Genomic DNA, 27,629 nt, shown 5'->3' on the forward strand with positions numbered 1-27,629 from the left:
GGACTACCTCACAAAGTGACCCAAGACATACACAGTGCCTGAGCAGATTGCTGTCAACACAAGCCTGTCAAGGAAGTGTCCAGTTGATTCAGTCAACAGCAACCATGGGTAGAAATGCCGAGATCCTGATGATGCAGGAGATCTGCCAGCACCTGGGAGTTAGAAACTCCCACGTCACGCCCTTACATCCCCAGACTGACAGGTTGGTGGGGCAGTTTAACTGTACGCTTACCGGTCAGCTCTCCATCCCCACTGCCAGATGTCAGGAGGACATCACCAGGACATCTCCCTGGTCCTGTGGGTCTGGTAGTCCAGAGTGTATGAGAACAGTGGCTAGACTCACTGGTCATTGAAGTTTGGGTGGGAAATGAGGTCCCCAGTGGAGCCCGTATCTGATGTCCCCTCAAACCAGAGGCACCTGGCGAAGCCAGTTTGCGTTAGCCCCAGCAGTTGTGGGAGCGGCTAGACCCTGCCTCTGAGTTTGGTCACCACAGTCTGTCGGAGGCTGGGGCACAGCACCGGCAAGTTTATGACATGTGCTGCTAAGGACAGCCTCTTCACATTGGTGGCATATTGGACAGAAGTTATTGGAAGGGTGGAGGTGGGGCTCCTCCCAGAATGCATAGCAATAACGTTAATTGTAAATTGGAACTGTGTTTTGTGTGTTATCTGTAGCTTGTGTGTTGATTGTGTTCACGCCATCTCACCATCACTGTGTCTACTCAGTTCAGAGGTAAGTAACCCCCCTGTATTGAGTTGGGATGGTTCTCCATTAACCATGCTCTTATAACACTGCCTTTGTAAAGAACAGCATTTACACTCTCTTGCTGAGTTAGTGTAGCAACAGTTGTTCCACACTTAACATATTTACTGTCGTAAAGTCAAATTACAGAGAGGTAAAGCTTTGTGAGTGTAATAGCTTAAGCTTAAGAGATTACGCTATTCATGACAAGATAACAAATTAAAAATTGGCATTGTTAAAAACAAACAAAAGAGGCCATCAACATATATGTACCTGCTACATATATATAGCGATAAGTAATAAAATAATGTTAACAAATTCCCAGAATGAAAAAATGAATAAGTTTGTTGAATTATTCTACATGAAACTGATGCCCCAACTACCTCCAATAACCACTAGGTGATGGTATTGCTTAGGAAATGCAATCTTTTTTTTCCAAACATATTTTATTTGCAAATTTTGTAACATACAGAGGAAGCAGAATAACTATATATAGTACAGTATATAGTTAGAACAACATACATACCTACACACACACACACACACACACATTCACACACACACACACATATATATATATATATATATATATATATATATATATATATATATATATTTATTTATTTATATGTATATGTGTGTGTGTGTGTATGTATATATACATACATACATACATACATACATACATACATGTACATTTCTGTGATCGGACACACACACTGTGAACAGTGAGCAGTGCCTTGTCCTCTGCATTTAACCCATCCAACACACTGGTAGTGAACATACATGCCAGGTGCGGGAGCAGCAATGGGCAGCATTCCTTGCGTCCAGGGAGCATTGGAGTTAAGTGCCTTGCTCAAGGATGTCGGTCATGGATGTCAGTCCTGGGAATCAAACCGGCAACTCTCCGGTCACGAGCCCGGTTCTCGAGTCTAACCTTGTTTTTTTTGTTTTTTTTAAATAAAACTTAAAGCAATGCTGCGGTCATGCTGTATTGCTTAAATTACTTATAATAATTAAGATAGTGTCTGCATTTTGGCTTAGGTCTAGACCGCTATTTAGATGTTTTCCCATTGTGATGAATGGCTGTATGATAAAGCACATATTAATATTAATAATATGTTGCTCAAGATATATCTTTACCTCTAACAGTTTAATTTTTCCACAGTCCCATATTTTTTGGTCTTTGGAAAATTGGATTCCTCTTTTTAAAATATTCTAGGGTATGTGCACTTGAAAAAAAGATGGACGATGTTTTCTTTTTCTAAACTTACAAGTATTTTCTGTATTTATATTGAATCTTTCCAATTTAAACTTCACAGGGTAAATTCTGTGTAATATCTTAAATGATCTCTCTTGATTTTATTGTTAATATAATTAGTAATGGAACATAATTTGATTCATACACATCTCTGATAAAGTCATTACTACATTTATCTTTTAGTACAAAAATGGCATTCACATAGTCACTTAGGTTTACTTGATTATTAAAATCTCCAGAGCTCCTTTATAATGACACAACCTTTCTGGGAATTGCATCAATAACAATGGCATATTCCTTTGGTCTCAGGAGAACTTTTTCAATGAATTCTGTGCATGGTAATAATAAACCTTACACATAAAGCAATTGAGTGCTAGGATTCCATATTCAAACAGTGTCTCACAGAAAATACTCTTGTTTTTTTGTTTTTGTAAATGATTTGTTATTCCATATTAGCTTAATGGGTTGTTTCAACTTATGAGTAATATTGAGCTCTTTGAAATGTAATACTCAGAGACCTCCATGTTCTCTACCATAACATATCAGTCTGCCTTTTTCTCTAAATAATGATCTTTGTTTCTCTAAACAGTGTTGCAGAGTATCTTGCCTAGCTTTTAGTTATATTCCCTGGAACATCCAGTGACAGAGAAACAAAAGCAGAACTGGAAATATCTTCTGCTTTGATGATAAAACTCAAATCTTTTCTTACCCACATATTAAATCTCTTTTTAATCTTTTCAGATATTGGCTTCAAGTTCAAGTAATTTCATAGAACTATTGCTAAGTATGTAATAGTATCTTTAACTGTTTTAATTCCTCAATGTGAGACTTTTATATCACATTCTTTAACAGGAAAAGGTATAGATTTGTTTATATTCGTTCTAATCCTAAAACTATTGTAAATTCACTTATACGTACACTTTACACCTTTACCAATTCAATCTTTAGTTTTCAAGAAAGTATAGCATCATCAGTTGGTCAAGTTTAATTTTGATACATAGTGCCGAAATTCCATTCAAACAATTCTTTCTTAATATGAGTTGCCTTTGCTTGCATGAAGTAACACTAACCATGTAACTTGCCTTATCCAATGGCGCATGTCAAACCCTCTTGTTATAACTGAGATATACCTAGAGATAATTTAACTGAATTATTGCCTCCCTTATATAAAGTTTTAGTAGTGTTCAAAAATATTCCCCAAAACAACAAAAGAGAATAAAATTGAAAATAAGTGCATGCTCAATTGCATCATAAAAATCAATAAATGAGATACAACTTTCATCGGGGATAAAATACTTGTAATCTATCAAGCCAAATGCTAATCTAATATTGTCATCAATGTGTCTCCCTTGCATAAAGTCAGAGTGTTCCTCATCAATGATCATGTTTAATTCCTATTTAAATCTGTGAGCAAAGTGTAAATATGATCCCATTATTTAGTAAACTAATTCTCTCCTATTTTCTATGCATAACTTATCCATACTAGGATTTGGTGTGTGTTAATTCCCTGTTTCAGCAATGAAGGCAGTTCACCCAATTCCTGGAACACTGTAAACATAAAAGGTGCAAAGTTATTACAAAAGGTTTTCCCCTGGTAGCCAAGGCTATCTTTGAGACTATTTATAGTGTCTACAACTTTGTCAGTGGATGTGTCCTTGTCACATGAATCTTGTCCTTGTCATATCAAGTCAGCATTAATTTTCTTCATGGAATACGATAAATTATTTAGGAAGCTGTCTTTATTTGATTATTGTTTGAGTGACGTGTACATGTCTCAAAAAACCTGTGGGCTTTCATTAAAACACTGTTTGTTATTTATTTACTCATTGACATTTCCATATTTAATTCTTCTAAACAACAACAACATAAATATTTGGTGTTATTTTTCCCTGCTTCCATCCATTTTTGTCTTAACCTTTTAAAGGCACAGCATGGTGGCCCAGTGGTTAGCACTGTTGTCTCACAGCAAAGTCCTGGGTTTGAATCTCTGCCGTCCCAGACCCTCTCTGTGTTTGCATGTCCTCCCCATGTTTGCTTGGGTTTCCGCAAGGTGCTCCCAAGAGCAAAGGCATGTATGTTAGGGTGAATACTTGGTCAGTGCCCTTGACCAAGTCACTGGCAAAAGAACTGGAGTTGGTCCCCAGGCACTGTACTGCCCACTGCTCCTAGTGTGTGTGCATAGGATGGGTCAAATGCAGAGGATGAATTTCCCCACAGGGATCAGTAAAAGTACTTCTTCTTCTTTTTCTTTTAATTCTGTAACATGTTGCGATGTTACATAATTTGATGTTAACTTCCACTTTTTTTCTGTTGACTTTGCAAATTCATGTTCATTAATATACATTTTGGATGAATTAACATGAACATGCATTAGAGAATCAACCTTTTGAAATTAGCCAATAATCCTGCACAACATGATTTTCTCTTATTCGTCTATATATGCATATATATGTAAGTTCCTATGACATTTAAATCACCTTCAACATTGTCAGATTGGTAGGGCGGGGTGCGATCACAGATTTCTAGCGCAGCTAAAACATGCAGTTTCGTATAATTGTGTGCAAATTATGTAATTTTATTATTTAGTGGTATTGGTGAAGACCTCGTGTATGATCACACCATCCATATTGTTTTTGCTTCATAACATAGCACTGGACAGGCATGAGTCTATGAACAATAATGATGATGATGATGATAATGATAGTAATTATAAACTATACATAAGATCTCACATTTCAACGCAACCCCTATTCTCGGGTCTCGTCTACTGACATACTTACGGTAATAAGATTCTCCGTGAACGCTTGCCCCTGCAGAGTCTACTCTGATTGAATCATCCTTGTCTCGTGACCACATGATGTCAAAATAGAAAGCGGAATTGGTTTTGGTAGTTGAGGTAAGGAAATAAACAAACTAAAATTTTATTCAAAATCATTGCCGTTTTGATTGCCGTTGTTTTAGGATCACAGTATTATCGATATTTCAAATGTTATATTTCATTCCTCCCAACTTGAATGAACCGAAAGACATAGATCCGCGATCATTTCAACCAGTTATCATCCATAGGAAGAGAATATTGGAGGTGTACTTGCATGGCTTCGGCTTTGTTTGATTGATAAATTAAAGTAATTAATCGCAGTCTTTTGACTAGCGACATTCGTACTCCGTTAGCCAAAAGATATGTTGCTTTAGCAAGTTAAATGCTCTACTCTGTTACGAAACCATACAGCATAGTTTACAAGTTCGCGACTATACTTTTATGTGAAATATATATATATATGTATGCATGTATGTATATACATTTTATATATACGAATGTATATTCGTCGTTTGATCTGAAAAATAATGTGCTGAATCTTAATTTTCGAAGATGTCCTCCAAATGTAGGCCACACGATATCCTGCTCATGCCTGATTTTGGGAATTTCCCATTTTGACGTGACGTCACATTGACAAGTCCTAAACCACGAAAATATACAGTTGTGGGCTCTAATATTGATCGAACTATTGTGTTTATGCTCCGGACAGATACAAGCAACATTTAAATGCACAAAACCTGATTTTCGAAACATGTATGGCTGTCACCACCTAATGTAAAAGTTGCAATAGAAACTGAAACTTATCAGTGGGTTTCTCGAGTAGTAATGGCTTCATCAGAGAGTTGACATCTTATCTGCTGTATAAATTCATGGAATGTAGCATTGAATTACCTGTCATTTACGCATACTTTTGCCGAGTCGACAACAGTTTATGGTAACATTTTCAATTAAATTGAACCACTAATTTGAATGCAAGGTTAAAGGGGAAAAAATTAATTTTTCAAAATTAAAGATGGTCTCTTCATCACATCCTCTGCCACCGAGTTTGTTTATTCATTTGTTTGTTTGTTTTCAGGTGCTTTTCAGGCAATCATGCAGAGTACAGCAAACTACTTGTGGCTGATCTCAGATCTGCTGGGGCAGGGAGCGACAGCCAATGTGTACCGCGGTAGACACAAGGTAGCTGCTTGTGGGTTTCTTTCCTCAGTGTCCAAACAGGACGTATGTTTATCTAGTCTTGTGTGGTTCACAAGGACCAGTTAGTACATCTGATAGTGAGTCTGTGGTTCTGCTTTGGCAACATAAGGCCTCAGCCTCCCCTTAAAACCAGAAGAAACCACGGTGCCTGTGCCTTCACCCACACTGGCTTCACAACGCAAATCTTTGCAATATCTCTGTAATGTAAAAAATATCTGTAATGTAAAAAAATTCTTTACGATAGCTGAAGTATACTGAATGTTATTCTAATCCAATTCCTTGCAAGATGTCATGGAATACTGTTTTGTCAGGAACGAGTGTTTTTGTTGATTCAGTCCTATTAATTCACTAGCAAGAAGAGTGTTACTCTCTGGATGAGTCAGTCTGAAACTCAGTGGTTTTGCAGCACACACTGCAACTTTTTAGGGCTGTTGATTCGGGTAGTCAAGGTGTGTTGCTCTTACAAGGGCACATGCTGTATTGATTCAATGCTTTGTATAATGTCAGCTACTGTTAAGCACCTGGCTTACCACACTATTGTTTGTGAACAACACAGTTCATGGTCCGTCTCAATAACAGTTCCAGCCAATAAACACACTTGGCACACTATCCTCCACCTTTGTCTATAGATTGAATTTGATTAACAGTTACATGTGGAACATAAGTTCAGCTTGGTCATGTGATCTCTCACCCGATCTGCCAATACAAGGGAGGGTGATAGCGACCTCCACATTACGTACTTATGGCCTGTGATATCTTCTGTATGCAAGTCTGTAATGAGGAAGAGAACAGGATTGTTTATGAGGCTGTGACTTGGAAAATGTTATTTTAGGTCAGGTGGACCTATAGGGCTTTCGAAACTGAGTGATAATTGTAGAACAAGCCGCAGTGTGACAGACATATGTCAGTCTGAGGTTTTGTTAAAGTGTGTTCAGTAAAACCATCAAGATGGCAGTTGAAATAACAACTTTATTCCTTGTTTATGTTTTCATCAGCATTTCTGGCTGTAAACTGTTATTAATTGTATATCCTATGATCCCTTCTCTATGAAGGGTTAGTAACTATGCTTCAGCTGGACCATGTTGCTTTGTACTCTTGGTTTTGACAAGAGCACTGTGTACACAGATCCCTAGTCTGGGGTGAAAAACAGTCGCTGTCTTTCTCTTTATTCAGAAAACAGGTGACCTCTATGCTGTCAAAGTGTTTAACAACTTGAGTTTTCTGCGACCTCTGGATGTACAGATGAGGGAGTTTGAGGTGCTGAAGAAGCTTAACCACAAGAACATTGTCAAGCTCTTTGCTGTGGAGGAGGAGGTAGGCCAGAGAAATGTATTCTGACACTTTCAAACTAACAAAAGGTCAGAGTGTGTAACTGACAGCTCTGTGTGACATTTCTGCATCTTTCACTTCACGGTGTGTGTCTCCACAAAATGATGTATCAGTTGCACACATCTGTGTTCTTTTTATTTGAATCTGTTTTTGTTTTGTTTTGTTTTGTGTGTTCCTTTCGGACAGTTCTCCTTTCAATTTTACATATGCAGCCGGTAACAGCTTCTTTGTTTAGGTCACAGTAAATTGAAATCATCTGCGTAGTTTCCACTTCCTTGTTTTATCAATAGCTTCACCATTTACTGTAATGATTACAAACGACAGCAGGCTATACAAGATTCATAACTGCTTAAGAAATAATGATGACTTATCATAAATTTGGTTAAATGGCCACCGCTAGTAGTGTATACTTCCCTATTTCTGAGAGACATTTCATAATGAATCAGTAATGTCGATATATTCCACATTATCGTGAACCACCGGCATGGTTTTTGTTGGAATCCCGTTCAGCGTGTTTGAACAAGCGCTATGTAAGTTATGCACGAGGTTTACAAAGATCTACAACAGAAACCGAATGTTGATCTGTTGATGGAGAACATTGAAATGAAGGGTTCAGATTGAGTAATACAAAGGATAACAGCACATTTTGGTCCTAGCATTTTAACATGTGTGACCCATTGTTTCTGTCCCTATCCAGTCAAACACCCGTCATAAAGTGCTGGTGATGGAATACTGCCCATGTGGAAGCCTGTACACTGTGCTGGAGGAGCCCTCCAATGCGTATGGACTACCAGAGGATGAGTTCCTCATTGTTTTACAGGATGTTGGTAAGTAACCATCTTTTATCTGAACTCTTGTGTTCTCAGTAGTCAGAGCATTTTTTCATTCAGTCACATATTGTCAGCCAAGTGCTTTTAAGAAATTGCTTAAATGGACTATCGCTTACTGTTAAATTTGCTGACTGACTATTTTAATAACATACACAGATCAAATGATGTACCTTTTCCCATGTAGCTTTGTTTCCAAATTTCTGTTACTGTTTTTTTTTTTTTTTTATCCAACCATAGCCATATTAAAAAAAAAAAAAGAGGCACTTTCCCAGAGGGAGATGTTAGAGGAGTCTTTTAGCCCCCATATGTTTGGTACTTACCCATTATCTCCATTGTCTACACACCCCAGTGGCAGGGATGAACCATCTGAGGGAGTATGGCATTGTGCACCGAGACATCAAGCCTGGGAACATCATGCGTGTAATCGGAGAAGATGGGCGCTCAGTCTACAAGCTGACAGACTTTGGCGCAGCACGTGAACTGGAGGATGATGAGCAGTTTGTGTCCCTCTATGGCACAGAGGAGTATCTGGTAAGACTGGGAGTCAAATATGGTACAGAGGAGTATCTGAAACTTAATATAATGTAGTAATTCATACAAGCTGCCATAAAACTGCTGCTGTGGCAATGAGGCATTTGATACTTTGCAGCTGTGCAAAAACTGGTCCCAAAACCCCATTTCTCAACATTCAAAATTATCATTAACCATGGATTCAGTACTTTGAATAAAGTTGAGTCAAATAATGTTTCAATTTTCAGTGTCAGTCAATGTTTCTGAATATGTTGCATCACCTCTTTTCCACTCTAATCCATCCTGGATTTGCCAAGTTCAGTGCCATTAATGGCAAATAGGGTCTTTAAGTATTGGAGTGAGGTTTCCATTTCTGATGAGGTTACAAGACATCGGTACATTACGGAGATGTTTTAAAATCGCTAAAACCACCAGAGAGCATTAATCTGCATTCAGTTACAAGCAACAAAATGATTTTCCATCTTGACTGTCATGGATGGCTGTATCTGAAAGATTTGTTCTGTTTTTGAGTCGTTTTCTTGTTTACATTGTCTTGTATGAGTTTGTGTCTCTGTATTCCTTTTCTGACTTTAGGCCGTTAGTAAAGACTCTCTTTTGCTTCTTGCAAGTGTTTTTGTACACAGAACTCTGTTTCTGTACTCATGTGTAAGTCCATCTCTATGCATATCTCAGCACCCAGACATGTATGAACGGGCAGTTCTCAGGAAGGACCACCAAAAGAAGTACGGAGCTACTGTGGACCTGTGGAGCATCGGGGTCACGTTCTATCACGCCGCCACAGGAAGTTTACCTTTTAGACCCTATGAAGGACCTCGAAGAAACAAAGAAGTCATGTAAGGGTTCAGTCCTTGTTGTCTTAAGATTTGCCAGTGGATGAAATTGAAGAATGTGACTTAAGTGCTTTGCTCAGGAGTGCCCCGTTGGATGTCCGCTGGCCTACAAAGTGACCGTTAATAGACTACGCTGTACTTTTCTCTGTCCAAAAGCACACCAGAATAGATTCACTCAACAAAATTACCATTTTAATGTAGGTGTTAGAGGGTTGATGTTAAAGGGCAGGAGTGAACTGAAGAACTTTTAAGGCACTGTCTCAAAGGTGCTCTGTCATCAGATTTGATTATTAAATTTGATTATTCACTTTCAAGACCACGTAGTTCATAGTAATGCCAAGTGTCAGATTATTCAGCTTTGTTTCTGGTGGATTTAGCTGCTATACTCTAACATCTTGTGCTTTGGTGACATGCCATTGAAAAAAAACTCTGTTGCTGTTATCTTGCAGGTATAAGATCATTACAGAGAAGCCCTCCGGTGCCATCTCAGGGCAGCAGAAGTTTGAAAATGGCAAAATTGAATGGAGTACAGAAATGCCTGTGTCCTGTAGCCTCTCTAAGTATGCATGTGCTTCTTACAACCTGAAAATCCTACAGTATTTTAACTGCTCATTTTAGCCGTTCTACACATATACATTCAATCAAGTGTGAGAGCCACACAGCTTAACATCCTAAGAACAATAGACAATAGAGATGTCTGTGATTTTTGATGTCTCTCCAGAGGTTTGCAGAGTTTATTGACTCCAGTGCTGGCGAACATCTTGGAGGCTGACCAAGAGAAATGCTGGGGTTTTGATCAGTTCTTTGCAGAGACCAGTGACATCCTGCATCGCACAGTTGTTTACGTCTTCAGTCTACAGCAAGCCACCCTGCACCACGTCTATATTCAGACATACAACACGTAAGTCTTTACCTCGGTTACTACAGCACCCAGAGCACAATGGATCATTCCTGGATTATAAAGGATAGGGAGTAAATCAGTGCATGTGATGTCTCAATACTGCATCCGTAAGAACCTAACTAGTATTTTAGTTATGTTACTATCACACACAAGTTTCTGTTCTGAAAACTACATTTCCCAAAATTCATCTCACATCTACCTAAAAAAAAAAAAAAATGTGGACACAGAGCCACGCACTTTCAGGAGCTGCTCTTTAGACGGACCAATATTAGCCCTCCCAACCAAGAGCTGCTGTATGAGGGAAGACGCCTTGTTCTTGACCCCAACCGACAAGCCCAGACTTTTCCTCGCACATCTCGAGACAACCCTATCATGCTCGTCAGCAGAGAGCTGGTCACCACCGTAGGACTGATTTTTGAAGACCGTGAGTTGCTTTCCCTCTTAGCTCAGCCCAGTCAAATACAGAGTCATTGGCTATATGATTCACAGTACAGTTTAATACACTGAGTCAGTGAAACGGGTGAATGGCAGTGTATGTTATGGTGTAATGTACTGAGTCAGTGAGTGGAAGATATTTGTGCTAATACCTATTAGTTGGGTGTTTTGTTCAGTTGCATATGGCCAAGTCATAAACACATCAGTCAAGAGTCATTTAAAACAGGAATTTTGCACAAAGAGTCACTTAGCAACCTGACCAGTCTGTTGTCTTACTTTGGTCCGAAACCAACTAAAATGAATTTAAGCAGGTGGCACATAGAGTATATGTTTTAACTACAGACATTCTGTGTCCACAGCGAGCCCCCCGAAAGTGCAGCCACGCTATGACTTGGATCTGGATGCCAGCTATGCTAAGGTAAAGGAAAGAGGAGAACGATGCTAAACTGAGAATGAAAGTATTGGAGTTTCTATTCACTGTGACGTGGTAGAGGTTTTAAACAGAAAATGGTTGAAATTTGAGCTGTGGACACAAGGTTGCATTTTCCTAACTTAGCTATGTAAAAGCGTCATATAAACTTCCAAAAAATTTCTTCATAAAAAATGGCAATTTCATCTTCATCAAACTGCCCATTTTTCAAAAGCATTTAGAGATGCGACTGCATCATTTTAAGTAGACTATCCATGAAAATTGCATCCTGTCTCTAGCATGGTGTTATTCATACAGACAGTTTAAGAGCAGCCCTTTGAGCAGACAGAGCACTTCAACCCTTTGATTAAGGTCTGAGGACAATGTGCCGATCACAATAGCGACGTCTTTGTTAGGCTGATGAAGATTTTCTAATGTCAAACTGTCACGCTCACCCTTTTGATTGCCTAAGCCGATTCCCCCAAGTTTATAGACCATGAATGAAATAGATTTTTTTTTTTCCCCCAAAATGAAGATGGTGGGAAAATTTCTTGATGTAATGTTCACTTTTTTGTGCATTCAAGATTACACATCAAATTTCTTTGAGAAAATACAGAATTGTTCTGGAAAGAAAAAGTGAAAAAAAAAAGAAGATATTTGACTGGTTATTGATCTTTTCTGAACCTAGGATTGCAGTTAGCAGAGCTAATGATACGTAAATTAAATCCTCTCTTCAGACTTTTGCTGGTGATGTGGGCCATCTGTGGAAAACCTCTGAGTCTCTGCTTGTGTATCAGGAGCTGGTGAGGAAAGGAGTACGGGGCCTGGTGTAAGTCCAACATCCTTAAAATCCAGGAGGATATCCACTGGAAGATCTCTTTTCCAGAACAGTTATCTATAGAAATATATCAGTTTCACATTAAATGTTTAGACGGCCTGATTATCCCAATATTTTTGCAGCAGTAACCATATAAAACTGAAACACAGAATGTCCTTAATATAAAGCCATGTATTGAGTTAACCACATCTTTAGAAGCAAGTTAGGTATGCTGCCAGAATTGTATGCCATGTTTTAACAATTATGAGTCAAGCAAGTGCTTTTTAACAGACAAGCTGCTACAATTTTTTTTTGAGAAAAAAAAAATAAAGTTCATCAAGGCACGCTGGGCATTGCATTCTCTCCTTACAGAGAACTGATGAAGGAGGACTTCAATGAGACAGTGCATAAGAAGACAGAGGTATTCCACATGTGTAACTACTGCAATCAGACTCTGGAGAAGACTGAACAGCTGTAAGCATTCAGAGAATACAGTCACCCTGAAGATATGCATCACACTAAATCAGAGAATAGAGTCATAGTAAACATATGCATCACACTAAATCAGAGAATAGAGTCATAGTAAAGATATGCATCACACTAAATCAGAGAATAGAGTCATAGTAAAGATATGCATCACACTAAATCAGAGAATAGAGTCATAGTAAAGATATGCATCACACTAAATCAGAGAATAGAGTCATAGTAAAGATATGCATCACACTAAATCAGAGAATAGAGTCATAGTAAAGATATGCATCACACTAAATCAGAGAATAGAGTCATACTGAAGATATGCATCACACTAAATCAGAGAATAGAGTCATACTGAAGATATGCATCACACTAAAACAGAGAATAGAGTCACCCTGAAGATATGCATCACACTAAATCAGAGAATAGAGTCATAGTAAAGATATGCATCACACTAAATCAGACGATAGAGTCATAGTAAAGATATGCATCACACTAAATCAGAGAATAGAGTCACCCTGAAGATATGCATCACACTAAATCAGAGAATAGAGTCATAGTAAAGATATGCATCACACTAAATCAGAGAATAGAGTCATAGTAAAGATATGCATCACACTAAATCAGACGATAGAGTCACCCTGAAGATATGCATCACACTAAATCAGAGAATAGAGTCACCCTGAAGATATGCATCACACTAAATCAGAGAATAGAGTCACCCTGAAGATATGCATCACACTAAATCAGAGAACAGAGTCACCCTGAAGATATGCATCACACTAAATCAGAGAATAGAGTCATAGTAAAGATATGCATCACACTAAATCAGAGAATAGAGTCATAGTAAAGATATGCATCACACTAAATCAGAGAATAGAGTCATAGTAAAGATATGCATCACACTAAATCAGAGAATAGAGTCACCCTGAAGATATGCATCACACTAAATCAGAGAATAGAGTCATAGTAAAGATATGCATCACACTAAATCAGAGAATAGAGTCATACTGAAGATATGCATCACACTAAATCAGAGAATAGAGTCATACTGAAGATATGCATCACACTAAAACAGAGAATAGAGTCACCCTGAAGATATGCATCACACTAAATCAGAGAATAGAGTCATAGTAAAGATATGCATCACACTAAATCAGACGATAGAGTCATAGTAAAGATATGCATCACACTAAATCAGAGAATAGAGTCACCCTGAAGATATGCATCACACTAAATCAGAGAATAGAGTCATAGTAAAGATATGCATCACACTAAATCAGAGAATAGAGTCATAGTAAAGATATGCATCACACTAAATCAGAGAATAGAGTCACCCTGAAGATATGCATCACACTAAATCAGAGAATAGAGTCATAGTAAAGATATGCATCACACTAAATCAGAGAATAGAGTCACCCTGAAGATATGTATCACACTAAATCAGAGAATAGAGTCATAGTAAACATATGCATCACACTAAATCAGAGAATAGAGTCATACTGAAGATATGCATCACACTAAATCAGAGAATAGAGTCATACTGAAGATATGCATCACACTAAATCAGAGAATAGAGTCATACTGAAGATATGCATCACACTAAATCAGAGAATAGAGTCATAGTAAAGATATGCATCACACTAAATCAGAGAATAGAGTCATAGTAAAGATATGTATCACACTAAATCAGAGAATAGAGCCATAGTAAAGATATGCATCACACTAAATCAGAGAATACAGTCATACTGAAGATATGCATCACACTAAATCAGAGAATAGAGTCATACTGAAGATATGCATCACACTAAATCAGAGAATAGAGTCATACTGAAGATATGCATCACACTAAATCAGAGAATAGAGTCATAGTAAAGATATGCATCACACTAAATCAGAGAATAGAGTCATAGTAAAGATATGCATCACACTAAATCAGAGAATAGAGTCATAGTAAAGATATGCATCACACTAAATCAGAGAATAGAGCCATAGTAAAGATATGCATCACACTAAATCAGACGATAGAGTCATAGTAAAGATATGTATCACACTAAATCAGCTGATGGACAGCATTTTAAAGTTCAACGGTTTCTGTTACAGTTTATGAAGATAACATTGTTTTCCTGTTTTTAACATATTTTTCAACCTCTGAGAGTTACATTTCCTAAAATATGTGTACATTACTTCTGAGGGTTAGATTTTCTAAAAAATGTGTACATTAAAAATTCTTTGATTGATGACAGACTTCGTGTCTGAATTTGAAAGCTTTCATAATCATTTGTGAAGGCTTCGGTAATGGTATCAGTGCTACAAAGTTATCTATGTAACAAATGTTTCATTGGCAGACGTCTTTAGTGGTTAATCATTTTCAGGCCTTCATCTCCTGTTGATTTCCATGTTTTCTGCCTCTCAGGTGTGAGGTACTGATTCAAGCAAACATGCTGCCGTCAGAGTATGAAGAAATATCAGACCTGCGCAAAAAAGTAATGCGAGTAAGTGTCTGTCCTTCTCCAGCTCTCATTTCACATTTAAAATAACTATACTGTTTACTTAATGCTAGCAATTGGTATTTAGAAATCAGTGCCACTGAATGTTCACCTGTCCATTTGCAGCTCTCATCATCTCTTGGTGCCATGGACCAGACAATGCAAGATATCAAAAACAAGTTCCTCCCTGGTGGTTTGTTAACAGATACATGGACACAGCAAGTGGGCACACATCCTGAGGACAGAAAGTGAGTGTGTGTGTGTGTGTGTGTGTTAGTTAGGGGGTTGCACGAATGCATAATTTTACAACTCGAGTACTCGTTTCCTGAAACCGGGGGGGGGGGCTCGCAACTGCCGCATCAGTTAAAAGACTATGCAACTATGATGCAGCTGGTCCCAGAGTATAAGCCAAAGCACAAAATTACGATATAATATGAAGATAACACTTGGTCTTACCGTCGATATTTTAACGTTGGTGTTACCAACATTCTACAGTAGCCCAAGATACAAAGCTCAGTCAACAAAGCATGTTGTGCACACTATAGTGCGTTAAACCCGGGTAAATTTGAAAACGCATAGTTCTCCATTAAATGTTCTTATTGTGTTTAGATAAAGTGGTTGGTTTTTTGCCTGGTCATCGTATAAGCCTAACTGACTTAAAAATGAAATTAGTCATATTTGCTTGCACCCATTTTTTAACAACATTAATTTGTTTAGCTGCGTTAGTAGCCTTGTCTCTTATATGACAGACTCGATGTTAGAACCATCCTTGAGAAATCCGTCCACAACTCACAAATGTTGCACGTTTACTTCATCACAACAAAAGTTGGGAAATAAAATTTGCACAGTGAAATGCGACAGTAAAGCAAACAAACAATCGATTCACCCTTTTATAATGTCGCTATCGTTTCTCTTGTTTACCAAGGGCTCTAACTGGAACCTGAGTGTGCGCGAGAACTAGCATCACGCGATTAGCGAGTACTCGACGATAATGTATAAACTCGAGAATTGATGTCACTGCTCGAGTACTCGAATGCTCCAGTACTCTCTGCCACCCCTAGTGTGTGTGTGTGTGTGTGAAAAATATTCCGCATTAGAACAGAATGAAATATTGCAGGGTGTCATGGGTATAAGTGTTGTCGACACAGCTGTTTTTAATCAGCAGTAACCATAAAACGTAAAACATCGATGTTTAAGACAGGTCATAAAAAATGAAGTATTGAACTGCAATAACAGATAACATATCAAACCTCGTCACTACAAATGAGTCACTGAGTACAGTGAGTCTTATTGGACTCTTGGTCCTTCCTCCTCCAGTGTGGAGAAGATCAAAGTTCTCCTGGATGCCATCACAGCCATTTACCAGCAGTTTAAGAAGGACAAAGCAGAGCGACGTGAGTTTTTGAGTCTGAAAGAAACATTTAGACAGATTCTTATCCTGTATAACCAGGGTTTCCATTTTCACCAAGCAACTGGAGATATTGCTGGCTGATATAAAATTTTCACCAGCACATTTACTAGACTGCTCTGTAGGTATCACTCATAAATTCTATATGCGTATTCCAATGGCACAAAAATGTGATGACATCGTAACAAATCAAGCACGCTGAAGTGAGCATCTGCATTCCATATCACAGAGCTGAAGTACAAATTAGTTACATTAATTACATTATTAGTTACATTAGTTACAGTTACATTTTCTACTTTTGACCCAGATGACAAAATGCCACTTTACAGTTTTTGAATTTGAAATATATGTGATAATTCTGATTCTGTCCACAAGGACGTAGCATCTCAGTTACTAATAGTAGCACAGCAAATCATTTGTTTTAAGCACATGAATTTATTTGATAGATAACGTGTGAACCCCAAAAATTGTCTCTACCACATTTTGGTATATCTCCGGAAGGTTCATTTGAAAATGGAAACCCTTCCTACAAAGACACAAAATGTATCTTAGCACAGTTTGCTGAACTGTGTTGTGTGTCCTACGACTCTGTGCTCAGAGAATTAAGAATGTCATATTTTCTTTAACTATCAAACATCGGAATGAGGTGTTTGCTGCAGGACATAAGGCACATGTATGCAAACTGACTGATCACATTGCTCTCTTCTCCAGGTTTACCTTATAATGAGGAACAGATCCACAAATTTGATAAGTATGTCCTTATACACACCTGAGTCAAATATATATTTGAAGTATTTTAATGAATGGGTTCTTCAAATACTCCTAGGCCTTAGGTCTTATTCTGCGTTATGAAAGTTTCAATAACACGGAATGTGTTAAAGCAGTTAGATGTCAAATATCATATGGATACCTGTAGAAACGTCATCATAATAATACCAGAATTTTATACCAACATTTAGGAGCCAAGAAAAAAAGCAGTACTGAAGAATATTGGGACAGTGACACTGATCCAGATTCTTTGAATACATATATATATATAAATATATAATCAGCTCTCAAATGATATTGAATTTAATGTCTGAGTGATTTTTAAATATTCTCTTCATATTACTCCACTGTTTTGTGACCCCCTAGGCAGAAACTGGTGTTCCATGCCACCAAAGCTCGGACACTGTTCACAGATGAGTGTGCTATGAAGTACCGTCTGTTCATCTCCAAGAGTGAAGAATGGATGAGGTGCCGTAAGCTTAAATGATCGAAGTTCAGCACTGAGATTAGATAAAACTAACATAAACTCTGTTTTTCAGTCTTCAGTAAAACCAATGCCACTCCAGAAAATAATCACTGTATAAAAAAATGGTCAAAATATGTTTTCCAGATAATGTTGTGTAACAGGAAAAGGTGGTGACAGAACTGTTTCATACAAATGTAAAAGCTTCCGATATCACATTGTTTTGGTAGTTCTTCACTGACATTTGAATAGAACTGGAGCTTTACAGCAGAACTGGCTACATTCAGAACAGAACTGGGCTATTAGTTGCTCTGTCATTTAGGATACTGAGTCAACTAAGAGTTTTAACCACTTAGCTATGTTATTACTACATGAATAGCCTGATTAGGAAAGAGATCTAATACATTTCTTTTCTGCATTGACTCTTGTAAAACAGAAAATTTGTCCTTTTACAACTTTAGCTTGTGAATTTGGTTTTGCTTATTTACTAGCTGTTCTGGAAATAGAGTGATAGGGAAAAAAAAAGTGAAGACACAAGAGGACTATAGCCCGCAGGCCCCTTTGGGTAACCTCACACTGTTTCTGTCTCCGAGCATGACTCTTGTTGTCTTGGTAACAGTGCCATGGCAGGCTCTGGTGTCTTCATAGTGATATTTACAGGAGGAGGTAATCAAGCAGAGATATGTGCAATCAAGGATGGGTCTGTGCCTGGCAGGAGAAATGGAAACTCAGAATGTGTGTGTTCTGCTCTAAGGCAGCAGTGAATGTCAGCACGTCACACAACTGTAATGTTCTAGAATGTGGAAAAAGGTTAACAGTGCTTAACTGCTCAGTTTCGGCATTTATATATCATGGCCATGGTTAAAACATTAGGTCATTTCATCACAGATATGTATCAGTATTTTATTGAACATACCTAAAGATTTACAATATTGTGCAATAACTATACACAAGCTAAAATTAACCACTTATTGAAACTGTTAAACTGTGTCCTGATTCAAACTATGTCCTGAGTTTAAACATAAACGTATCTCCTAGAACACTCTGTTCATTCCTCTCCACTCATGCACTCTGTAACCATATTAACACTGAGATGAGATGGGCACATTAGTAGAGTGGTAAATATACTGAAACCGGGTGGTAATGTTTAGCAAAGTCAGAAGCGGAATGGTAAACATATTGAAATCAAATGGTTTGGTTTAGTGTTGTCATTAGTGGAATGCATTGGTGATGATGATGATGATGTTGTTACAGGAAGGTGCATCATGTGAGGAAGCAACTGCTCTCCCTGACCAGCCAGTTCATCAGCATGGAGCCAGAAGTGACCATGCTCATGCAGCGGGTTTGTAAGGTACGCATGCTGGATGTTCTCTCTGCCTGCCACAGCAGGGGGACAGGGGGAGATGAGCATGGTAGTCTGCAACTTATTGTTATCCAGGGGATATGTCATAAGTGAGTGTGATTAGGCAGTTATATCAGTACATGGTGAGTGTAGTGGTCTTCTTCTTCTTCTGCCTTTTCTTATTCTTCTTCTTCTGAGAGATAGTGGTCCAGATCCCAGATGAAGCCCATTTTGCACCATTGGCATGATGGTTAAAGGAAGTGAATCTTCAGACACATTAATGGAAAACTTAAATACCTTAAAATGAAGTCATTTTCATAGTTATTGTAATGAATTATATATAAAGGAAATGTAAGCAGTGTGTGTGTCTGTGTGTGTGTGTGTGTGTGTGTGTGTGTTCATAGATTCAGGAGCAGTTGCCACAGAAAATCCTGCCAATGGCATCAAGTGGCATTAAGCCTCAAGCCTACCTCAGTCAGAGCACGCTGGTGGAGATGACTCTTGGGTAAGTTTCCCAACTGCGTTGCATTGGGATTCACAGCTTACCACAACATACAGTAGACATGCCCTACTGTCAAATAAACTTATTTTATTTGCACCTTGGAAATTGTCCTTGCAAATTAATATTTATTTTATTTTTGTGTTTTTCTGCCCTGTCCCTAACAGCATCCTGATAATGTAGTTAGATGAACTAGTGACAGGACAAACCAGTTGAGGCACTTCACATTGAGTGAAAGGACAGCGTGTTAATGATGCATTTTTGTTTTCAGAATGAAGAAATTGAAAGAAGAGATGGAGGGAGTAGTGAAGGAACTGGCAGAGAACAACCTTTTCCTTGAGAGGTACCTGTAGCACATAATTGCTACTGTTATGATAATAAACAAAACGAATACAGAAAATAAACACCAGCTACTCCCACTGCATTTTACACTTAATCTGATGAGACCAATTTGATTAATGAGATGATTAACAAAACCTATCCAGCTAAACCCGGTGATGTGACTCAGCTCTTAACTTCACTTTGTCACATCATCCCAGAAAAGGAGACCAGATTACTCATGAGGCTCCCTTTTCAGTTTACTTTTGGTTGCCATTGATTTCTCATGATTTCTCACTACCTTTCATTTCTCAATGCTCCCTTACTGATGTCATTTAAGATTAGGTATAAGACATTGTGCCAGGTCAGAGATGTTTTAGAGAACATTAAAAGTCACATCCTTAAGACTATAACTTTCAGACATTAATGCAATGCAATGCCAGAAGTGTCAAGTAAGATCTCAGTCAGTTATGTATTTGAGTGGTTGGGCCTTTCCTAGCTCCTTTTCTGTTACTTAGGTTTTACTAAGACTGAATGTGTTGAAGCAATACTGAGCAAATGTTATGATTTCAGTCTAGAGCTTTTATCATAATGCTTTTCTCCCATTCTCTGTGCCAAGACAGGAAGGTCAGAAGGAAAAGAAGCATGTAGTAGTAATGGGACAGAGTCAGCCCTTCAGATACTTCCATTTGTAATGTATCCCTGTTGTGGTTGTTAGACTGTAAAGAGAGAAAATAGATTGCTAGTATTTGAATTGCAGTGGATCACAGAGCAACCTTTTCCAGTTCAGGTCTAGTGAAAAGCTTAACTACTCATGGTCATAACTGATTCAGAGGATCCGACATCTTTTCTCACAATACTGTTCTCAGTGTCCAAATAAACAAAGGAATTTAGGTTTTCCGTGCAGAAATAAAATACCAGAAAGTCAATTAAACAGCAAATGTAGTTACTTCTTAGATCAAGGAAAGGCTTTAGATCCAATCTGAAAAAATATATGTGCTACCAACAATTCCTGTCCTAACACCGCATCTATGGAAGGATTAGCAATATGCTGCTATGCCTACACTTCCTCTGGAGAGGGATAGTATAGCAGAATAACTGACAATTTTAATCACTTTTTTCTCAAAACATCGCTAACTTGGGTGCAGTTTGACCAGTATTTATTTCTCACTCTGTCTTCGTAGTTGAATGGCTATGTGATCGTTTATTTGTTTGAGTGATAAAATGCAGTGAAATTTTGAAATATAGCCCCGTAATAGAATATAATGGGCAACAAAAGACAATGGTTTGTACAGTTTGTCTTTAGTCTTATTTAAAATGCTCTTTGTTTCATATGTAGAAATGTAGGATAAAATGCCTTTTATTACATGGTATTAGAAACTTTACTTGTGGTAAAAAGTATGACAAAGATAAAAGTTTATGTGTTATTCTCCCATAGATTTGGCACTTTGACTGTCGATGGCGCCCTGAGAAACGTGGATAGACTCTGAGACGGCTCTACATCATGGCGACGACAGCGCTTCTGGAAAAGGTCTCCAGGACCTTGTCCTTATAATGGTGTAGGTGAAGAGGGTTGACCTTAAAGTCAGATATGTCATATTCCTGTACATTTGTGTTGTAAATAATTATTTGAGTTCTGGAGGACACTTTTATTTCTTTTTTTTTTTTATTTCTTGCCTGACCTTTCAGATGCTCATGTTTGTGAAACTTAAAAAATATATTTGCTTCCTAGGGTTGTATTTTCTTTTAAGCTTTTAAACTTTATTTTATGTGTACTAAATGCTGTACGTCTCCATAACTTTAAAATGCACCTCATCAGTCTCCCTTCTTTTAGTTATTATTATTAATCTGGCACTCACTGCCCAGGACACTGTTAAGAGTAGTGTGAGAACTGCAAAATGAAGGTAATTTACAGTATAAATGTTGAGTGACCCCAGTGGTCTCATTAATCCCGGATTTTAAATGCCCTGGTTTGCTCACTACTGAGTATGGCTATGTTAGTATTTACCACTGTCATGAAGAATGAATGCTAGTGAAGCTAATGTTAAATTGGATTCGATACATATTTCCTGCTGAGGTTCATGTTCATTCATGGACGTCAGTGTAAAGCTGTGATATATGAGGGCTTCACCCCAGGCTTTTCATGACAGAACTTTGTTGATTTAAATAAAATGGCATTATGAGTATGGTTTAACAAATACATTGGAGCAGCTCTGCAACCCTAAATCCTGAAATGTACATTATCTATAACCATGTGTTTTCGTTGAATCAAAGAAAATTACAATGCCAAACAGAGCTTGAATCAATAAATGTCAAATATATTAAAATGGGGAAATTTGGTGTTTTACTTTTCCTTATACTGTAAGTGAATTTTCAGAGATCATACCAAATACCAAATAAATAATGACATAACAGACTTATGTTGACTCTAAAATCCATAGTGCTTTTTTTTTTGCTCTATGCACTAAAAAGCTCCATATAACCACTCTGTCTCTATGGCACAAATCCAAGCTGAGAATAAGAACCATAACCACCTCTTCTCTGTAGATAGGCGTGGACAAGGTGAGTCACACCGGCTCGCCATCAGTGTCAGCCATCACAGTTATCACACACATTACATTACAGCATGGCTAATGTAACCCAAATCTGTGCAAATGCCTTTGACAAAATGCCCTCTTTAGCTTTCTGCTTGCTGAACACATGGTGCGGCCTGGTAATTGTTTTGGCTTCTGAAAAGGTCACTGGTACACATTTAAAAGGCTGAGGCTTTGACTCACACCTTTGTCTCTGAGGTAGCATTCATTTGTGTGTCTCATTGTGTTGTTGTGTGATATCAGGCTACCTTATACTCTGACTAATACCCTGAACTCAGACAACAGGAATCGCCATCTGCTGTGCTGTATATAACACTGATAAGACAGCATATCCTTACTTTGAATGCCGAGAGGAGAGAGTATTTAGCATGAATAAGAAAACAAAAGGCCAAAATATGTAAATATATATTTAAAAAAAAACAGGTGTGATCATTCAGTTAAAAACAATCTGATGTTCCATGGTAAAGTCATTCAATTAAAAATAATCTCCTGTTCCATGACCTTTGGGATTTCAGTAGACAAAAGTAAGAAACCGACATATTCAAATACTAGTACACTAATAAATACCAATTTTGTTGGTGCAAACATACTGTTATTATAAAATATTTATAAATATCCAATATCCAGGTCTCTACCTCTGTCTTATAATTTTTTGTACCCCTGTATTTTGTTAAATCCTCTCCCACTCCCACTCGCATGCACACTTCTGGTGCGACCATGGCGACCGTCTGCAGGAGCAGCATTTTTAGGCAAAGCATTGTGGTCGCCAGGGCAACGTGCGTCGACAGCATCTGTCAACAGCACATCTGTAACTGATAGCGAGGCTGACGTCTTTGTTTGGAACTCAGGTCGACCTGCTGTTGGGTAGGTCATTGACATAAACAATGAAAATCTCCAGTCAAGGCATCATTTGCATCACCTGCATGGTTACAAACTTCGAATCGTGCATGCCCTATGGCGATGTTGTAGAATATTTTCTATACATCAAAAAAACATTGTTATGTTAGTGATATAATTCCATATTTTTATTGCTCTACCAATGTAGCCCACTAGATGGCAGGTTACAGATAGGTGCAGCTCGGTGCGAATTGTGATTCAGGATTAATTTAGTTTTACAGTGTGATGAAGTTGTATAAAGTTGATCTTGGGTGACTGTTAAAGGAAAGAGAATGAAAGAGGTTTATAGGAAAAATAATCACAGTGCTGCTGACTGCTCATTTGTTTGGTGCATACCTATCAAAATATTTAGCTGTTAACATAATACTAAACACAATTGATTCACTTGATCAATAAATCAACAGAACGAAACCGTTGTCTTAATTCACCCCAGGACTAAAATGGGCCAACAGTAAGGTGGCGTTTATGTCTGCACTGTGGTAGCTACTAAAGCTGGCCACTCTTAATTTGGAGCAACGTTTCAAACCCCATTGTTCAATGTTAGACATATAAATGATATGATGCAACGAGAGCACCACAGGATACAAGTTACCAAGGAGTCTCCAAGGACCAGGTTTATAAATTATTCACTATGGTTTATTTGAGCGGAAGATGCGGCGGAATCACTTGCCCGTGCGAGAATCTGTCAGTATACCGTGAACTGCAATTTATAACTGTCTCCAAGTATCTGTATATTATAAGCCCGTATGAAAGGACCAAAACAGTCGTCGAATTCGCTCTTACGTATTCTGTGAATCTTAATATGGAACAACTGATTCATTTCTATGTTAAAAACGTATTGTTGTCCAGTTATTGACAATACAGCTAAAAGCGGGATGTATTTTCTTTTGCAAATTTAAAACTAATCAGAATTCTGGTTATAGCCATAATATGTTAAAGAACGACAATGACATCTCACAAGCTGCACAGCCATTCCCTTGACTCTTAAGGGTCCTTTAAATGTAGACATATGATCAAAGAAATAATTCTAATCATGTGTGGCTGTTTAAAATTAAACTGTGCCATTGTACCAAGGTTCAGTTCTGACAATGTATTCAGTATCAACTCTTATAAAACTGCTATCATCTTCGTGACCTATCACCTAATTCCTTATGAAATCATTGCCATTTGTAGTTATCACCAATCTCAATATTTGTGTATTAGACTGGCAGATGTTGCTCTTCCCCAGAGCAGCCGCTTCATCGAACCTTGTCGGGCAATAATTAGCGATCGGGTGGGGCAGAGCAACGTGTCGCTGGATGAGGAATGAGACGTTGTCCAGGGTCCTGAAAGAATTTTCCTGTGGATCGACATTGATGGTGTCATCGACTTTTCACATTGAGACAGAAAAGAAAACAATGCATGGTCGTTCTGCCGCGTGACGAACTCTACTCATTAATGAAAAATGGAATCAGTCTTTTTGCATCCCCACACCAACGACATCTTGCTGTGGTGCTAGCAAGCTATGTCCATGGATAGCCAACCATACGCGGGGGTGAATGTGGACTGATAATGGCTTGAATAAGGAATCTGGCATATCTGAGGGGTTTATGCTGTGCTCCAGGACAACAAATAGAGATAGAAATTACATTTCTGTTCAGGATGGGAGGTAAGATCATTTCAAAATGTGTTTTCCTTTCATATTTTGGTTCAGATGATGAGGGATATGAGAGGGAGAGAAACCTTAAAAAGATTTTGTGACGAGCCATACAGACAAGAATGATCACAGTGATAATGCTGTATGATGTTGCCTTAAATATCTTATTATCCTTGTTTTGTAGGCTATGTTTGTAGTCTTAGCCTATTTTATGATCATTCTCATGATCAATTTTAAATGTTTGTATCCTCCAGAACTGTGTTATTGTTCACATTAAACTGAGTTTTATATTGACGGGTGAATTATGTGAGGGCAGCAAACATTAAATTCAGGATTAAGCACACATAGTAAAAAAGTCTCATAATTTATTACGTCTGGATCGTCACCATCTAACCAGTTGCCCTTTGATGGATTTAGAGGACTGCATAACATCTATGCAGGTTCATTCTATTCACATATGATGTTAGGTCTTACTGTAAAATACACTGACGTGTTTGTTCTGGCGAATGTAGCGCTCTGAGGAGTAGCATATCATTGGTCGCGTGTAGGCCATTATATATGTACAATTAGCTTCGATGTGGGTTGACCAAAAAAGTAATTGTGACCTGAGGCTAATAGTGAAAGTGAAGAGTTGTCATAGTTGACTGAATAGAACATCTGACACTTTTGGCAGCTGTTTAGACATTTAATATTTACGAACATTAAAACAACGTTGCATCTGAAGTGTCACTACGAAGAGATCCCCATAGGAAAAAAAATCCGTGAGATTTACCAAGTAAGGTTTTTGTTCTTTATGTTGCACAAGCAACACTGGCCATCTAATCTCAGTCAGAATGCAAGCAATAAAATGTATTACCTTAAGGTGTTAAAACCTTCTGTCATATGAAAATCCGATTTTTCTTTATTAGTAACTCAATAGGATAACATGGGTTGGGACTGTGACTCTTTTTGTACTGTTTGTACCTGACTCATTTTGTGCTTTTTATTAGCTTGGATGCCTGGAGGTCTAAGTGAGGTTGTTAGGGGAGTACAGAAGTGAAACCTCCCGAGTAAACATGAGGATGAGATAAGCACAAACCAGTGCTGTGCTGTGCAGTCCCTGCGTCTTAATTAGTGTCCTTAGAGAGGCCAAAGGTTTCTCTTGACACCAGTCTTCTCTCTGCACAGTTAATGAAATAATGAGGTTAGGGTTATTTTTCACTAGTTTAGTATCATTTAAATAAACTATGTGATATAAAATGAAGATATATAGAATTTGTGAGTGGAAGAATTGATTTCTCATATGCATGATTTTGTAAGGGGGAAAGTCTAGCTTGTACATCTCATTTAGACTGCAATGGATACACAAATGTTAAATGGTTCGAAATTGTCACAGCAAGAAAAATATATATTTGGGATTTTTTTTTTTCAGAATCTTTACATTCTCTGAATTGTTTGAATCCCAGTGCCTCCACAGAAGACCTTTTTTTTAAGTATCCGTTTTAAAATTGTTAATTTACTCTGGCTCAACAAACCGACTGTTTAAACAAATATCTCTATCTCTCTATCTCTCTTTCTCTCATAACATACATAACATTTGTAATAGTCTGGAGCACACAATGTTCATGTCTATTTATGGTTTGTATTTGTTTGTATTTTCTACTTGAATTTTAAAGACTGTTTTGCTGCGTGCACATTACGCATGGCTGTGCATATGTTATTAAAATAAACCTCTGCCTCTTGTTCGGGAGGAAAAGCATGAGAACCCTGATATCACACACATACTCACGTCAAGATTACCTGGAATTCTCAGAGACAAGAGAGTGAGACCTGCAGTGCAATAGTAGTTAGCTCACAGTTATGTCCCAGGAAGGAAGGAAAGCACAACAAAAATACTTACATTTCTATGTGCAGCAGGGTTTGCTCTCATTTCTCTTTCAAGTCAAAAAGAAATTTTTAGAACTTACTCTTTAATTCTAAGAATGTTTCTGCCATCTTCTTTTAAGATGTTTTCCATTAAATTACTCTTCTCACAGTAACAGAAGGACAAAGCCTCCGGCATGCTTTACCCAGAAGTGATTTCTGAAGTGTGTGAACACAGCTTCATTAAACAGTCTCTGCTGTCATTCCTATTCTCTTGCTGCTGATCTGAATTGGTGTTTTAATCAACCAAAACGTGAATCTTAATTAACCAAATGTACACTGTCAACACGACGCATTTTAACAATGTTAAGTTTCATATCACTTCTATACGGAGGGTGAATCAAATTTAGTTTTGGTTGTCTTGTAATTTCATTAAGTATCAGTTATTGGGTAACCGGGTGTCATGTTTCTCATCTGACAACAAAGGAGTTGCTTACCACAGCCTAATCCCAGTCACTTGATTTATTTTTGCTTTTTGAACAAATAGAACTTGGATGTCATTACATTTTAAACTTTATAACATGTTTAATGTCTCAAACATGGTGAAACCATTTTGCCACAAATAAATAATTCCAAATTCGGTTTTTGGTAACATTTAGCAGTTTTATTGGTTATACATTAATAACGCATCACGTCTAACCCCCGATATGTATGACTTGTCAATAAAGCATTCATTCAAGATAATCTTTTGTATGCTATGTTTCTTGTTTTTTAGACTTTGACTGAAACAGCCGTGGAA

The 27,629-nt window shown here is 37.8% G+C and overlaps 1 protein-coding gene across 1 annotated transcript; it reads left to right on the top strand.

The window, feature by feature from the left end:
• The first annotated feature begins 4,876 nt into the window (after window positions 1-4,876).
• On the top strand, window positions 4,877-22,281 carry tbk1 (TANK-binding kinase 1). Its single transcript, XM_030768200.1, has 21 exons — window positions 4,877-4,899; window positions 5,897-6,000; window positions 7,192-7,332; window positions 8,045-8,174; window positions 8,527-8,708; window positions 9,381-9,541; window positions 9,988-10,098; window positions 10,260-10,439; window positions 10,667-10,863; window positions 11,234-11,292; window positions 12,021-12,112; window positions 12,473-12,574; window positions 14,991-15,069; window positions 15,190-15,311; window positions 16,381-16,457; window positions 17,183-17,222; window positions 17,606-17,707; window positions 18,957-19,053; window positions 19,449-19,549; window positions 19,815-19,886; window positions 21,300-22,281. Exons 2-21 carry the CDS (start codon window positions 5,914-5,916, stop codon window positions 21,349-21,351), a joined length of 2,184 nt encoding a protein of 727 aa, XP_030624060.1. The 5' UTR covers window positions 4,877-4,899; window positions 5,897-5,913; the 3' UTR covers window positions 21,352-22,281.
• The last annotated feature ends 5,348 nt before the right edge of the window (window positions 22,282-27,629 follow it).

Source organism: Chanos chanos, chromosome 1 (genome assembly GCF_902362185.1).
Source record: "Chanos chanos chromosome 1, fChaCha1.1, whole genome shotgun sequence".
NCBI classification, from domain to species: domain Eukaryota; kingdom Metazoa; phylum Chordata; class Actinopteri; order Gonorynchiformes; family Chanidae; genus Chanos; species Chanos chanos.